The sequence below is a fragment of the Athene noctua genome, chromosome 1 (assembly GCF_965140245.1).
Source record: "Athene noctua chromosome 1, bAthNoc1.hap1.1, whole genome shotgun sequence".
Taxonomy (NCBI): Eukaryota; Metazoa; Chordata; class Aves; order Strigiformes; family Strigidae; genus Athene; species Athene noctua.
The window spans coordinates 79,739,444-79,754,418 of record NC_134037.1 but is presented as its reverse complement, the minus strand read 5'-3'; the positions used below and the strand labels follow the sequence as shown (position 1 = coordinate 79,754,418).

The window sequence follows — 14,975 nt, the reverse complement described above, 5'->3', positions numbered from 1 at the left end:
AAGATGAAGATTTGGGTACAGAGAGTAGAAGTAGGTCACATACAGCTTGGAAGAAATAAGTTAATTGGGTTCAGAGTAGTGTAAGAGAGGAGACAGTGCAGGGGGCTAAAAAATGGCTCAGTTGATGTAAAAGTACACTACCTGTGAGTTCAAATAATATCTACATTAAGTTCCAGTTCTTTCGTATGAGCCAGCTGCATCAGGATGATGAAAAACAGCATCAGAGTTATGCAAAACTGTTGCTGTTGGTCAATGGAGATGAACTCAAATGAGGTAAAGAAGAAACCAGTTTTCTGTCAGATAGTTTCCTTGCTGATGAGAGGTGGAGAATTTTCTTTCAGTAACCCCTTATTGTTAAAGCTGTTCAAGTGCTTTTATTTCATATGGATGAGGGAATTACCTAGAGCAAGAAATCAGGAAATAATCTTGTCAGTAAAGGGCTCAGAAGAGGCTGTAAGCTTTGAGGCTGCATTCAAGGCAATTGTTAATTCCAAAACATGAGATAATCTAGATTCGGGCACAAGTTGCCCGGTGAATACTAAAAATGTTACCCTTATTTATAAAATATAAAATAGTACTCATGAACACTGTGTATTTACCTTTCCTCTGGAGCAGTGAGGAGGAGGAAAGAATGTGTTAAAACAGTAAAGGAAGAGAAAAAAACGACAGAAAAGGAGTTGATTTTTTAAAAAAACATTCTGTAATTACAAATTAGGACACATATCTTTTTTTCTAGAGGTGTTAATCTTATGTAGCTAGGAAGCCCACAGTTTGTCTTAAACCTTGCAATAATCTCCACGAAATGTTCAAAGGCAAGAGAAACAAGAAACTGTGGATTCCCAGCGGCCTTAAATCTTTTACTGATATTAGAAGAACTGCAAGAGGAATATGGCCTGTTTGATTCTTAGCACCGCAAACTTTTATAGAGAGATAATGCTCAAGGCAAACGTGAATATTCCTGGTAAAAGTATGTTGTTTTGGTTATTAACAATCATGTCAGAAAATTGTAAGACTTCTGTATTGAGACTTGAGCATTAATTTTTTAACTTACCCTGACATCTCTCAGCAGGAAAGGTCACGTTTACATTAGTGCCCTTTGGGAACTCTCTGAGCTGAAGTAGGAGAAAAGGTGTTGTTTATGGTAGGGTCTCCTGCTAGGATGTTTATGATGAGGCAAGAACTTTCTGTCATCAGACTCCCATGGTCCCTGTTTGAAGCAGAACTGTCTTCGGCTTGTGTGGGGGGTTGTTTTGTTTTGTTGCTGTTTTGGGTTTTGTTGGGTTAGTTTTGCAAGATTATCTTGTGGTCCAGGATAAAGCAGTATCTATATGCTACTACCTCTCTTTGCAGCCCCAGTGCTCCATTGTGCCTGTCCCTCTTTGCAGGTTTTAAAGGAACGGCCTGTTAAGAGTGGTGGATGGCTCTTATTTGTGTCATCTACGTGTTCCCACTAGCTGACTCGGGATAACTTGGTTTATATAGCTCTAGTCTTCTGAGCAATATCATTAAGGTATTGAAAAGGATATTCTAGCTCAAAATTCTGAGTTTGGATCAAAAATACTCTGCTCTCAAGTCTGCTGATTGCATCCGTCTTTGAGTCAGACTCTCCCTTAAGGACTTTCATGGGAGCTTCAGTTTGTTTTGTTGTTTTTCCCCAGTTGGTGCTGTCTAGTGCAGCAGGAGCTGAAGTCACTGAAAGTCTGATCATTGACTTTCATGAGGGAAACCTCAGGATCTGAGCATTTGAGATGGAGAGGGTACTTAGCAGTACTCAGGCAAAGATCTGACTAAGTCAGTCAACGGGAGTTTTGCCACCTTCAAAAAATGCGGGATGGCACTCTGCCTTTGCATTGCCCTCCCAAAAGTTAAAGGGGGAAAGCAAAACAAATCAAAATCAACATGTTGTGCTCCGTTCAGACTACTTGAAAAAGAAAATGTTTTTCAAAACTGTGTATGCATTAAAACCTTTGGAGAAAATCAGTCCTACTTCTTAAATGCTGAAAGTAGTGCACCTGAAACATACTTATTCCAGAGGCTTAACGCTCACAGGGTATTAACTTAAAATGAACCAAAACACTGGATGTTTTCACACGTTGACATTTCCTATGTAGGTATAGGTTAGTACGTTGGGGTTACAAAATGATGAGTTCTTAAAAAGAGCTCTCCCAGAACGATCTTTAGGCTTTTGCTTATTTAAATCTTGTATATAAGGAAAATCTTATGCCGGATTAAAACGAAATCTTATTAAAATGGCATTTACATACTCGATCAATGCCTCAGCAGTAATATCAGTAGGACATTCCTCCCCAGTGTCCAGGAAAAAGCAGCTCACAAGTAGAGATGGAGATAAACATCTCTATTACATTTAGATTATACCAAACGTATTCATTTTTCTTAAGGGGGGGAAAATTTTTTTTTTTTAAAAAAGGGTAGATCGTGGGAAAGTAGGTGTTTATTCTTCATGGGTGGGACGTTTTGACCTTTGAGAGGTGGGTTCCCCCCCACTCCCACCCCGAGGACGGTGGGTGCCGGCCCGGCTGGGCGCTGCTCCCCGGGGCGGCGGCGGGGGCTGCAGGGACGCGGGGCCAGCACCGAGGGCGGTGCTCCTTGCCTCTGGGTGGGTGTCTGTCTGTCTGTGTGTCTGTCCCGAACTGCAAGCTGAAAGATAATTCAACAGACCCCTCCAGTACCCCACCACGCTCTCATTTTCGCTCCGCGTCCCCGGGCGACTGAAGCTGCCCACGGCTCAGCCGGTGCCCGGGAGCGGCGGGAGAGGCCACGGGCCGGTTCCCCTTGGGAAGGTGCCGGGGGATTTGCGCTGTCCCGGGGAAGAAGGTGGGGAACGAGGGATAGGTCTTATGAATCCGAGGTAACAGCTGGAGGCTACTGCTCGCCCCATGCGAGAAGGAAAGTATTGCTATAAATCGGGAATCTTTATAGCTGTTCGGCCGGAGGAAGCTTTTTGGCTGTAAACTGTCATGCACTGCAGCCCTCGCTGAAAAGGCTGTGGAAGTGGGGAGTCCGCTCTCCTGAGAACCAAAGTGCAATTAAGATCAGAAAGAGGGAGAAGGAAATAAAATAAAGACGGCGGGAATCCAAGCCGAGGAAAAACTTTACGGTTTGGCTTGATTTCTTCCCCCCGTTCCAAAGATAAAGTATAACTTCTGGAAACTTTTTTTTTTTTTTTTTATGATCACTTAAAAATGTAAAGTTGGATTGGATAGACTTTATTTTTGAAAGACCAGCTAAATTTGAGTACATACATGCATTCATTATTTGTCTGGGATGAGCGGCGCGGCCATTTGCTAAGTATTAAGTAAAACGTGAAATATATCAAATTAAATGCAACATCAACTCTTCTCCCTTTGCCTAAGGAGAGCGATCAGTGCCAAAAGTAATAAACATATAGATAAGTGTCTGCTGCCGAAGGAGTTGAGTTTGCTTTCCGTTCCTTGTGTGAGTATATATATGTGTTAAGATCTAGCCCTTCCTTGAAACATCCATCCGGAAGAATTAGAATCGTGTTTTTAAAGCTCGGACTGCCTAAATACCCGCTCAGACAGGCTCTATTTATTTTATTTCTTCATTTTCGGAACCGTTCATTTTTCACCGAAATGGCCCCGTCGCTTTCAATTCCGGCTGGTTCTGCTGCTTTCGGCTCTTAAACATGTTCATTGTCAGGTGAGGTCGAGTTGAGGAAGAGCTGAGGCTGGAGTTTGTCCTACGCGCCCCCCCCCAGCCCCTCCTGCCCCCCTCCCCGGACCGTACCCTAAAAGGGACGTGACTTCTGCAAGGGGGAAAAAAGTCCCTTCTCTCCCGTTCACCTGCACGGAGTGAGTGACTGTCCTTCTGTGGGGTTAACTTGTCCTGGTACCCGGCTTTTTCAGGATTAAGATGTTTGAAATGTCGCCTTCAAAATCCAAACCCAAAGTGGGATGGTGCTGCCAACCCAACCGAGGGACAGAGTGCCGTGGTCTGTCGGGGTTTGAAGGCTTTTGCTGGGACGTGTTTGGTTGGTTTGAGTGGAGCACCTTAACTGAAATAAATACCTGAGAGCGAACAGACCATCTCAAACTATCTATAGCAGCCGCCACGTATCAACTCAGTGAGCTTCGCCCGTAATTTCTTTGCAAATGCTGCTTTCTCCTGCCGAAGAGGGCAAAAAGCGGGCGGGAGACGCTCGGGCAGAAAGAGCTTTAAGAAACTTTAACGCAGGAATTAATCTGAAGGGATAACAATTTTTCGCGAGTTTCTGGGCAGTGGTTGAAGAGAGCTGGCGTGCGGAATTTAACATGTCAGGTTGAAAAATAGCTCTGCGGAGCTGAGCAAGTTAATGATACATGAGCCCGATGGTGCTGTGTAATGAAAATACAGCCGTGAGTCGGAGCTTCTAAAACAAAAAGAAACCGAAAATAATAGTGGAAGGATTGGGTTTATTTGAAGTTGTAGGGAGGCGGACAGCCCCGGGCTGCTGCTCCGCTGTGTGCGGAGCGTGGAAAGGCAGGGGTGCAGGCAGGGGATGCAGGCAGGGGTGCAGGCAGAGGGTGCAGGCAGGGATGGAGGCAGGGGAGTGCAGGCAGAGCCAGGTGCCTGCTCGCAGAAATAGCCGGTGCCCGGACTGAAACCGCCGTCTGCCGCCTGCAAAAGGGACCCTCCCGCCTGCCTTCCCCTGGTAGCCCCGACTTCCAGCTCCTCCTGCTCCCGGACTACCGCTGACTACCCCGGGCATTTTCTCCTAAAATCTTAAAAATCCCGGCCGCGATGGTGCGCAGCGTCTGTGGAGAGAGGGGATGCTTATTTTAAAAGAAGCCTTTATTTTTACACCGCGCCGCTTCATTTTCCCTCCCCTTTGCTCCCGTTTAAAGAACATGTTATTGTTTAAAGAGACCCCATTGAACTATTTCCTGCTCATTGTCACCTCTCTCCCCTTCGCCCTCTATCCAGGGATTCTCACGGAAAGGTAATAAACTGTTTCCCTCACACCACAGACCGCCGCAGCCCCGGAGAATGCAAACTCCTAAAACACCGGCGGGCGGGAGTGTTTCAGAACAGCCCTCCTCTCCCTCGCCCCATCTCTTGCTTTTGCGCCAAACAACTTTAAAAGAAATCCAGCCCGTTGCAAAGTTTCACCCGCGGGGCTCAGGCTCCACTCTTGCCCGCAGAAACTCGCGGGGGTTTCTCCTTGTTATAGGGAACGAAGCCTTTCGCTCTCCAGCTGGTTGTCAGAACCGGGTTTTTATTTAGGTGGGATGGCTCGTAACCGCGGGTCTGATTTTAGATCTTTTACGAAATTATTTCATTTGGGTGGGACGGCTCGGAACCACCGTGGTCGAGCATCTCGGCCGCCTGTGCTGGTGGGGGGGGCCGAACTCGGCGCCCTTTCTCACGGGTGGGCTCTGGTGCTCGCCTCAAACCGGGGAGAGAGTGGCGGGGCTGTGCCTATCCTGTGCCGGGCTCCTGGGCAGCGGCTCGGCAGGGCGGTTTCAGCTTTTCGGTTATATTTTCCAGCGAGGCTTCTCGCTGCCGGCTGCAACCTTCACTTCAGCAGAAGCGCCACGACCCGCAACAAGGGAGCGCGGGGAGCGGCGGGGCGGGCGCCGGGGGCCGCCGGCGGAGACGGACCTGCCGTTCCTCTCCCTACACCTCAGTCCGCGGCGGGGGTGTCTCTCCCGCCCGGTTACCGGCTGCCTAAAGGCAGCCCCGGGGGCTGGCCGCGGCGGGCGGCGGTGGCCCCGCGAGCGTCTGCGGCGGGGAGGCGGGAGGGAGCCCCACGCGGGTTACGAGGCTCTGGCCGAGATGGGCCATTTCCTCCGCGGCAGCCGGAGCCTCGGCCCCGGCGGCTTTGATAGAGGTGCAAACATTTGGGGGCAGATTTACATAAAATAGCCGCGTTTAATCCCGCGGGCCGCAATTAACATCACAGGCTTCCCCGGGCACCGTTGTGATATGGCCGCGGGCAGCCAATGGGGAGGGGCGGCCGGGCAGATCAAAGCGGCGCTCCGCCAATCAGCGGGGCCCCCCCGCCGGCACTGTGATGTCACCGGGGGGGTGTTTATGGCGGGGTATAACAGCGGCCCCTTCCCCGCTCCCGCTCGCTGGGGCCGCGGAGGTCAAGCGGAGTCAGCCCCGGCCCCCCCCCGCCGCCCGGGGCTGTGCCAGGGCCCCGCCGGGGCCCACGATGAGCTCCCCCGGAGCGGAGGGCGCGGGCAAGCCCCCGCAGTTCCGCGTGGATCACCTGCTGAGCGCCGTGGAGAGCGAGCTGCAGGCGGGCAGCGAGAAGGGAGACCCCACGGAGCGGGAGCTGCGGGTCGCGCTGGAGGACAACGACCTGTGGCTGCGCTTCAAGGAGCTCACCAACGAGATGATCGTCACTAAAAACGGCAGGTAGGGGAGCCGCGGGGCCCGCGCCCGCCCGCCGCCCCCGGCCCACACGCGCCTCCCGTGGGGTCCCGGCGGCAGCGGGGGGCGGCCGAACCCGGGGCGGGGACGGGGAGGGCGGGGGGGGGCTGCCCCCCGCCGTGCCTCGCGCCGCCGTGTCGCCCCGCAGGAGGATGTTCCCGGTGCTGAAGGTGAGCGTGTCGGGGCTGGACCCCAACGCTATGTACTCCTTCCTGCTGGACTTCGTGGCGGCCGACGGGCACCGCTGGAAGTACGTGAACGGGGAGTGGGTGCCGGGCGGGAAGCCGGAGCCGCAGGCTCCCAGCTGCGTCTACATCCACCCCGACTCCCCCAACTTCGGCGCTCACTGGATGAAGGCGCCCGTCTCCTTCAGCAAAGTCAAGCTCACCAACAAGCTCAACGGCGGCGGGCAGGTAAGCGCGGGGACAGGCGCCGGGACCGCGCCGCCCGCAGCGGGGCTGGACCGACCCGACCCGACCGTCGCCGGGGGCGGCGGGGTCCTGCCGAGCCGCCGCTCACTCCCTGCTTAGTGCTCCTTCTTGTCCTGCTGACACCAACCGTGCTGGGGTGGGTCGCGCATTTACACCCCCCTTTCCGCTCCCCCCACCCCCGACTGCATTCCTTCAGCCGAGCCGGTCTTTCCGCCGAGGATGGGTGCCTCCGTGTGTCGAATTTCTTTGTTAAAACTGTCTTTCTGGTCTGAATATCTTAACGCCAAAGGTGTGGTAGACGCATCCGTCTGGCTAGTTGTGGGCAACGCGTCTGTGGCTGCGCAAGCTGCCCCGTCCAGTGACAGGGACGAGGATAACTAGGCAAAAAGTCGGGGTGCTGGCTGCAGTGCTCCTTCCTTTTTCCTGCAGCTTCGCGTTTAGGGTTTGTTCGTACCTGTTGCCTCTTTCTCCTCTGCTGGAAAGATGGCTTATCAGCTACTTAAAAACCCGAGTGCTTTCTGTGCCTGCCAGCGCCTGCCGCCACTCTGTCACTGCTTACCCGCAATATCCGTTTGCCCACAGATCATGTTGAACTCTCTGCACAAGTATGAGCCAAGGATTCACATAGTGCGAGTGGGTGGCCCACAGCGGATGATCACTAGCCACTCCTTCCCAGAGACCCAGTTTATAGCCGTGACGGCCTACCAAAACGAGGAGGTATGCACAGCAGGGAAGGAAGGATGCAAGTACCAGGAGGTTTCAAGTGGCAAAGTGCAGGTTACAGAGCAAAACAATGGATCTTGTTTCACGTTCTGTGCTTTGTTTGAAGCTAAATATAAAAATCGAAATTAATATATATATATATATATATATATAAGCCCCATGAATGTAGAACAACACCAAGTTCTGATCACTGTTTGCCTCAATATCTACTGTAAGTTCATTGCAGGAGAGTAATTCTTAAAAGATTCTCCGTGGCAAACAAGTACGGTAAGAAATATAGTCGTCGTTTTCAGCTACACAGTGAAATAACTGGATGTGCCATTTTCAGAACTGGCCTCTCTCTGTTAGCCAAAACACACACCTGTGCTTCATGAATCTGTAAATAACCTTACCGAGATATTTTTTTCAAGCCAGAGCAGAATGGGCATAAAAAATGTGAAGCTTTTTAGAACTCTCTAGTGTACTACCTTTCCTAGCTGTTTCCTTAGCTGATCAATAAACCCAGACAATTAGGTCTCTTAGAATTTGGTAGAGGGACTACTTCCTAGCCCTCTGCTAATACTTCAGACCTTAGGGGCTGTTAATTGGTGTCCATAGGTTGGTATTATGGGCCTAATCTTCGTTCTTCAAAAATCTGTGATTTCACTAACTTCAGTGGGTAGTCCTAGTTCAAATCCTAATATCTGTATGATAATGAATGGTGATACTTGCAAATAAAGATATTTGTTGTTGTTTTTAGATCACAGCTTTAAAAATTAAATACAATCCATTTGCAAAGGCATTTCTTGATGCAAAAGAAAGGTGAGACCTCTTAACTCAATTCTAAAGTGTGGATTTTTTACATAGACTTGTAAAAGCATATTCTCAACTAACACAACACGGATTCTTTTATAGAAGTGATCACAAAGACATGATGGAGGAAGTGGGAGACAACCAGCAGTCTGGGTATTCGCAGTGTACGTTTCCTTTCATTGTGCATCGTGAACATAACTTTGATTTCTTCCATCTCACCTGTTAAGCAAAACTTTGAGAGCAGTATTTGCTGGCTGGCTTGTTAATTCATAGGGAGAGTAATATCACCAGTCCTTATGATTGTGGTTCATGCAGGTTTATGATTGTATAAACGTTATGATCTCTGTGTGTGTGGTTAAAAAACTTCTGTATTACATTCAAAATCTTTTCATAGAATCTTGCAGTTACCTTCATGTCCAAAAAGACAGTCGCCTTATTATACAAGAACAGCAATATTCATATGGATATGGAGACAAAAGTTTGTTTAAAAATACAGCAAAAAATAATTGAAATGGTACTTACGTTTTAAGTACCTTAAGAAAATTAGGGGCATCTGCTTAAAAAGTTTTTTCAGATGAATGAAAAGCATTAGTGTGTTAATTATTTCTGTTTTAACAGATTATTGCCAAAATATGTCTGCAGGCTATAAAGGGGAAGAAGTTGAGTTGCAGTACAAATTGTTTTGTTTCGGTGAAAATACTTAATTTTTAAGAGTTTGTCTGAGCAGTCTGAGAAACCTCAGACATTATCTATAGATTGAGACCCTCAAAGAGCAATTTAAAACTGAAGATTGCACTAAAAATTACCGAGCACACACTAGCTACATAAGGGAGGGTTTAACCATTTCCATGTTTCCTTACTGTGATTGCAATTAAATGGTAATTTTAAACATGTTAGCTTGACCTGGGGCTTTTTCTAAGCTTTTGCCTAATTTTCCTTCATAAGATCATTTAAGAAAGTTGTAAAGATCCAGGTTTTTCAGCCATGTTGAAACTCCATTTCCTTTCCCGAGTGTGCATTTCCTTGCTGATCAATTATTTATCTCATTGCTGTGATTCTTTGCCTGCCTGGCTGCATTACGTACCCATCTGACAAACCCCTTGCTTCCCCACAGTAGGTAGTTGGCTCATTCCCGGGACTGGGACCCTGTGCCCACCTGCCAATCCTCACCCTCAGTTCGGAGCCCCCCTGTCGCTCTCCCCTGCTCACAGCTGTGAAAGGTACTCATCGCTGAGGAACCACCGTCCTGCCCCCTACCCCAACCCCTACGCCCATAGGAACAACTCACCAAGTAAGTCTGACTGTTGCAGCTCTGTAAAAAGATGGGAAATGAGCCGAATGCTGCGAGCTTTGTGGTGGGCTTCTTGAGTGATGCCACAGAGACTGAGGTCACTGTCTAGCACACAGGGCTTGGGGCCAGCATGGCAAAGAAATAGGGACGATGAGTACGTGTCCCCAGTCTCTTTAAAATGGAAAAACTGAGGGTGTGTAGAACTGCCTCCTGCTAATTGATTAGATTATATTGTGCTGGCTTTGTCTTGTGCTCTTGAATTCTTTTAACCCGTGAGCTTAAATTTACTTTGACATTTTTTAAGTTTGAAATTGAAGGTTTTAATAATTAGTTATAGTTAATACAACGAAATGAAGTATATTTCTGGTTCTATTAGTTTCACTTGTTAACACATAATATTTGAGGGCCTAATTCTGTCAGTTTGGCTTGCCTGGTGCTGTAGTTAACACGAGTGCATTAAGGTGGTTCTCAATGTGTCACAACTGGATACACAGAAACAGTGTGGAGCTGAATAAACTTCAAAGCTATTTAAAAGTTGTGCTCAGAAATAGCCGAATAACTTAAGGCTTGGTGCCTTAAGCCATAAGTACTTAAGGGAGAGGAGAGAAGGGCGTTTTTAACAGTGATCTTTAATATTTAAAAAAATCCCTCCCCCCCTTTCTTCTGCCAAAAGTCTATTAACAATTTTTTCCCTTCAGCGTATATGTATATTGAAGGTTCCCATTAAAAAAAAAAAAAATAAATTGAATTGTGAAGTAATATGTGGGCTTCTAGATGCAGCCTGACCCATCTTGTATGTAACTTTGCAGTTCATTTTAAAGTGGAAAACAAGATTTCTGTGGACTTTTCTTGCATCTTGTAAGTTTTATGCAAGTTTTGTGACTTGAAACAGAATAAAAGAACAAAACACCTCTGGTGTTCATTCTTGTTCCCTGCTCCTTAGCAAGGAACCTCTTCTCCTTCCCTTCACCAGCTGCCACAGCAACTTCTTTCTCGCTATGGATGGCTGTATAGGATTCCCATTGTAGCTTCCTAGTGTCTCTGCCATGTTGGGCAGCCAGTGTTGGTCACAAGCTGGCTAGTTTAAGCCACAGTCCAATCACTCCTGGTGGTGCCTAAGGCAGACTTCAGAGCTCATGGTGGCAATGATCAGCTCAAAACTGGGGGGTGTGATCCAGTAATATGCTTGTTATCCAGGGCTGCCAGACTGTTACTGCCAGTGTAGATGATGGAGATAAAGAAGGTGCCCTGGAAGAGGGATTGGTATAGTGTAAGTAAGGAGCCCATCTCCTCCCACCGACCAAATAAGGAAGCATGTGCTGAGTTAGCAGATGGTTTGAAGACAGCTTTTTGGCCATAGAGCCTTCACAGAAGCAAGACTTTGCAGTTGCAAGTTGAGCAAAACAACACATCAGCAGGGACAATGCCAGTGAAAGTTTGGCACAACTGGTAGATGACTTCATTTTCCTGCACGAGTGTAATTTTGTTTGGGTTTTTTGCAAGGCAGTAATGGGGGGAGTGTGGTTTAGAGCCATACATTGCATTTGAATACAAGATCATTATTTGGCGTGATTCTAGTGTAAGTGCTTGCTTGTTTCCTCAGCAGCCTATGCCGATAACTCCTCTGCCTGCCTTTCCATGCTGCAATCCCATGATAACTGGTCTTCCCTAGGAGTTCCCACACACACGGCAATGCTGCCCATGAGTCACAGCACCGGCACAGCTACCAGCTCCAGGTAGGAGTCCATCCCTCAGCAGCCCTCAACTCAGTGTATTGATACTTTCTAGGAGAAGAAAGCTGAAAAAGGAGGTGAAGAGTCACCAGCAAATTAGAAATCCTTATGGCCACGTGTGAATCATTAGCTCTTGGAGGGGAAGGGCACTAAGAAGGACTGTTCACAAGGAAAACAGATTGAAGAAACAGATAATCTTTTTTAAAAAATTTTGGTTTTGGAATTGTAGATACTTGTGACAGCAATATTGGTAGATTAAGGATTGCAAATCACTTAAACACCTACCCATTGAATTTAAGGATGTTCTTTTAAGCTTAATCTCTTTTAAGCAAAATTGTGTTTAAAAAGTTTATTTTTGATCTGCTGCTTCTTAGCCAGTCACTGCTTTCCCAGCCATCTTCACAAACCCTCATTCTGCTGCAAACAAAGGGGCAGTGAACTCTGAGGTGGAGAAGGAGCAAGTGTTTGGGGCAGAAATTCTCTGCTTAAGCGTTGCCATACAAGCCAGCATAGCATGGGATTATACTTGTGGTGAAAGCCTTTGCCATTTTGTGATCGTATAAATGTATTTTTTCTCCTCTTTTTATTTTATCTTAAACTTTTGGATCATTTAGCAGAGATTTAACTTACAGTCAGTCCCTTGGCGCTAAACCTGAAAATTCAGAGATGTAGATAAGGTGGTAAAATCTTTGCTATTAACCATGGAGGATTGAGGTTTGGGCATCTTTCTCAGAAATGCAGACCTACCACTCTGTGGAAAGCATTTTTATCTGAACCATGCACATGGACACTTAGCTGTTAATCAAAGTATGTACTACTACCCGGTATAAGATAACTGTATTGCTGAACATAAGTTTTAGTCCTGAACATATGTTAATAAGTAAATGGGTCCTCCTAGCACTTCTTTCTATGTCTGACCCCCAGGATACTTATTTTGAAAGTTGCAAAGTCCACTGACTTTAAGTTGCTACACTGAGTTGTCCAGTAGATAAAACCAGTAGAACTGGAACTGTGGGACTTCAACAAAGGCACTTCTGCCACCCCTTTTGTCTAACCCCCCTGTCTGTAAAGTAAGAATACATTTACTTTTCCTGTTAAACTGCTTGGGATCAATAGGTTGAAAGTGTTCTGTAGTGGTATATAGCAGGACTGAACTTTTTCTCATAGTGTTCCTCTTGAATCACCTTGTTTCTGTCAGTTCATATGTATGCTTATACATATGTGTGTTTGTGTATACACACTCAGAGGGGAGAGTGCAGAGGCTGTACTGTCCTGACGAGGGTTTTTTTCTTTTCAAGCAGCCCTTTCTGTAGTATCCGTGCCATGTGCAGCCATCAATCTGGCTCTTCCCCTTCTAACATGAGATGATGAATAAGGAGGGCTGAACTGCTGTGTAGAGGCATCCCTCCCTCTCTGACTACAGAGGCACTCAAGGGGGGTTAGAGCTCTGACAGACTTGTGCCAATGGATTCCAGCCTGCCTGGGTCCAACAGCTGCTGTGTCCGGCCACCTCTACCAGGTCCCTTTCCCCTGAGGCAAGGGTATGGCATGGCTCAGGAATCAGGTCTCAAACCTCTGCATTCCTCAGCCAGCCTGTTCATTCCTCAGCTTGGCTTTAAACTTGCTAGTATACCTAGTGCTGGAACCTGCTGTTGGAGAACAGGGACGTTAGATTTATTGGTGGGGTGCCATGAACACAAATCCTGCCTGAGGGTCCTTCCTACCTCGCAGTGGCTGGGAACTTCCTAAAGGAATCCACCGTCTTCAGCAAGTGGACCCAGCCTGGCAGCTGTATTATGACCCGAGCAACTGTCAGCAGGCACTAGAGTCACTAATAACTTGTTTTATTTATCACTTTCCCTCTTTCAGTCAGTATCCTAACTTATGGTCTGTGAGCAACAGCACCATCACACCGGTGTCTCAGTCAAGCGGGATGTCCAATGGCCTGAGCTCCCAGTTCTTACGCGGCTCTCCAGCGCACTACACTGCCCTTCCGCACCCGGCCACGGCCACCTCCTCCGCCTCCCCCCTGTACGACGGCGGGGCACCCACGGACCTGCCCGACAGCCAGTATGATGCCTCTGCACATGCCAGGCTAGCATCCACGTGGACACCTGTCACCCCCCCTTCCATGTAAACCCACACCCTTTTACTAGAAGACAGACTTTTTAGCTACTGAATTACTCTAAATGCTTAATCCTCAAGGAAGAGAAAAAGGAAATGTGAAGTAAATTACAAAGCATCTGCACTGCTTTGCATAGAGCATCTACATCATACCTCTTATAGCGAACAGTGCATTGTTAACTTCATGTAGAGTTTACAAACCTGGTGAGCGTGCAATTCTGAGAGCAGATTCACTGCTTCTAATTTTTCTTTTTTTTTTTTTCTTTAAAGTTTGATAGACCTAAGTTTTAAGATTTTTACTTAGATTCCAAATTTCTCAGTGTTCTGATATACTTGGACCTGAAGTTTGGCATCGTTCTTGAGTAAGTTACACCTAACTGGTTTTCAGTCAATTTTTTTAATGGCAAACTTAGCTATAGTTATGAGAAAACTTTTATTAACCATCTAGTTAGAAGCATTCTGAAATATGCACAAATGTAGCTGAGGAGTAAAGTTTTTGGAAAATCATGTGCACTAACACGTATTTGCCTCACAAATACGTTGTGTTTTTAACTGTTTGCTTATTTCCTTGCTGCTGAATTAATGTCGAGACAATCTGCAAAAACTATATTCTTCCTAATAAACGCAGTATTAATGTTTGGTCTAAATCATTTTACCCAGAAAGACTCCTTTTAGAGGTAAGTTTTGCTGTTTGATCGTATAGATTTCAAATACCTGTCAGCTTAGCTAAACATCTCATTTCAAACAGCCAGTGTCTAATAAGGAGCCCTATCTAAAACCTTTTCAAGCCATTGGTTTTTTTTTTATGGTCTCTGGCTCAAGCCTTAAGGGAGGGAATTCAACATCTGGAGAATCATTCTAATTTATTTTATTTCAATATTGTACTCTGTCAATCTATATTTATTATTTGGTAAGTTACAACTTTATTTTCTACATGTTAAGATATGTAAATAATCCCTCAACCTACGATGTACTCTTAAGACAATCATACATGGGATATGTCACCCAATGGCACATTGAATAGCATGGATGTAAGTAGTTAACTTATTGTAAGAGGGAAAGCTCTAGTTGCCAATAATTTTGGGGAAAAGTGCAGATATATAAGCTTTAAAATACATCGACTGCTTGACTTGCTGAAAAGATCAGGTCTTGATAAAATATTTCCTTCAGGACTGATATTAAGTAATACGATCTAAATTTCTAATGTAGGCTAACCCAAAACAATGGCTCAGGGTGTGCTCTGGGACATGTCTCTTTCTCCCACTAACTCTGACAGGTACATATCCCAAGGAAAGTGAATTGTTTTGCATAAGCCATAAGATAACTTTTCTAATGAAGTGCCTAATATAGGGAAGCAAAGTTCTATATCAGGGAATTCCTTAAATGACTCATCGATATGTGCTCATGTGCTACACTGGCAGCTTTAAGATGAAAAGGCAAATATGTGGCACCATTTTGGTCTCTTTGGCACCCTATGGGCAG

The 14,975-nt window shown here is 46.5% G+C and overlaps 1 protein-coding gene across 4 annotated transcripts; it reads left to right on the top strand.

The window, feature by feature from the left end:
- Positions 1-6,139: 6,139 nt before the first annotated feature.
- On the top strand, positions 6,140-13,666 carry TBXT (T-box transcription factor T). 4 transcript variants are annotated; one of them, XM_074924923.1, is made up of 8 exons: positions 6,140-6,384; positions 6,548-6,812; positions 7,413-7,547; positions 8,293-8,354; positions 8,448-8,509; positions 9,463-9,636; positions 11,243-11,372; positions 13,239-13,666. In XM_074924923.1, exons 1-8 carry the CDS (start codon positions 6,179-6,181, stop codon positions 13,504-13,506), a joined length of 1,302 nt encoding a protein of 433 aa, XP_074781024.1. In that variant the 5' UTR covers positions 6,140-6,178; the 3' UTR covers positions 13,507-13,666. The 4 variants fall into 4 exon arrangements, with proteins under 4 accessions (XP_074781024.1, XP_074781017.1, XP_074781009.1 ...); XM_074924916.1 differs by having other exon boundaries at positions 9,460-9,636; XM_074924908.1 differs by having other exon boundaries at positions 9,460-9,636; positions 11,240-11,372.
- The last annotated feature ends 1,309 nt before the right edge of the window (positions 13,667-14,975 follow it).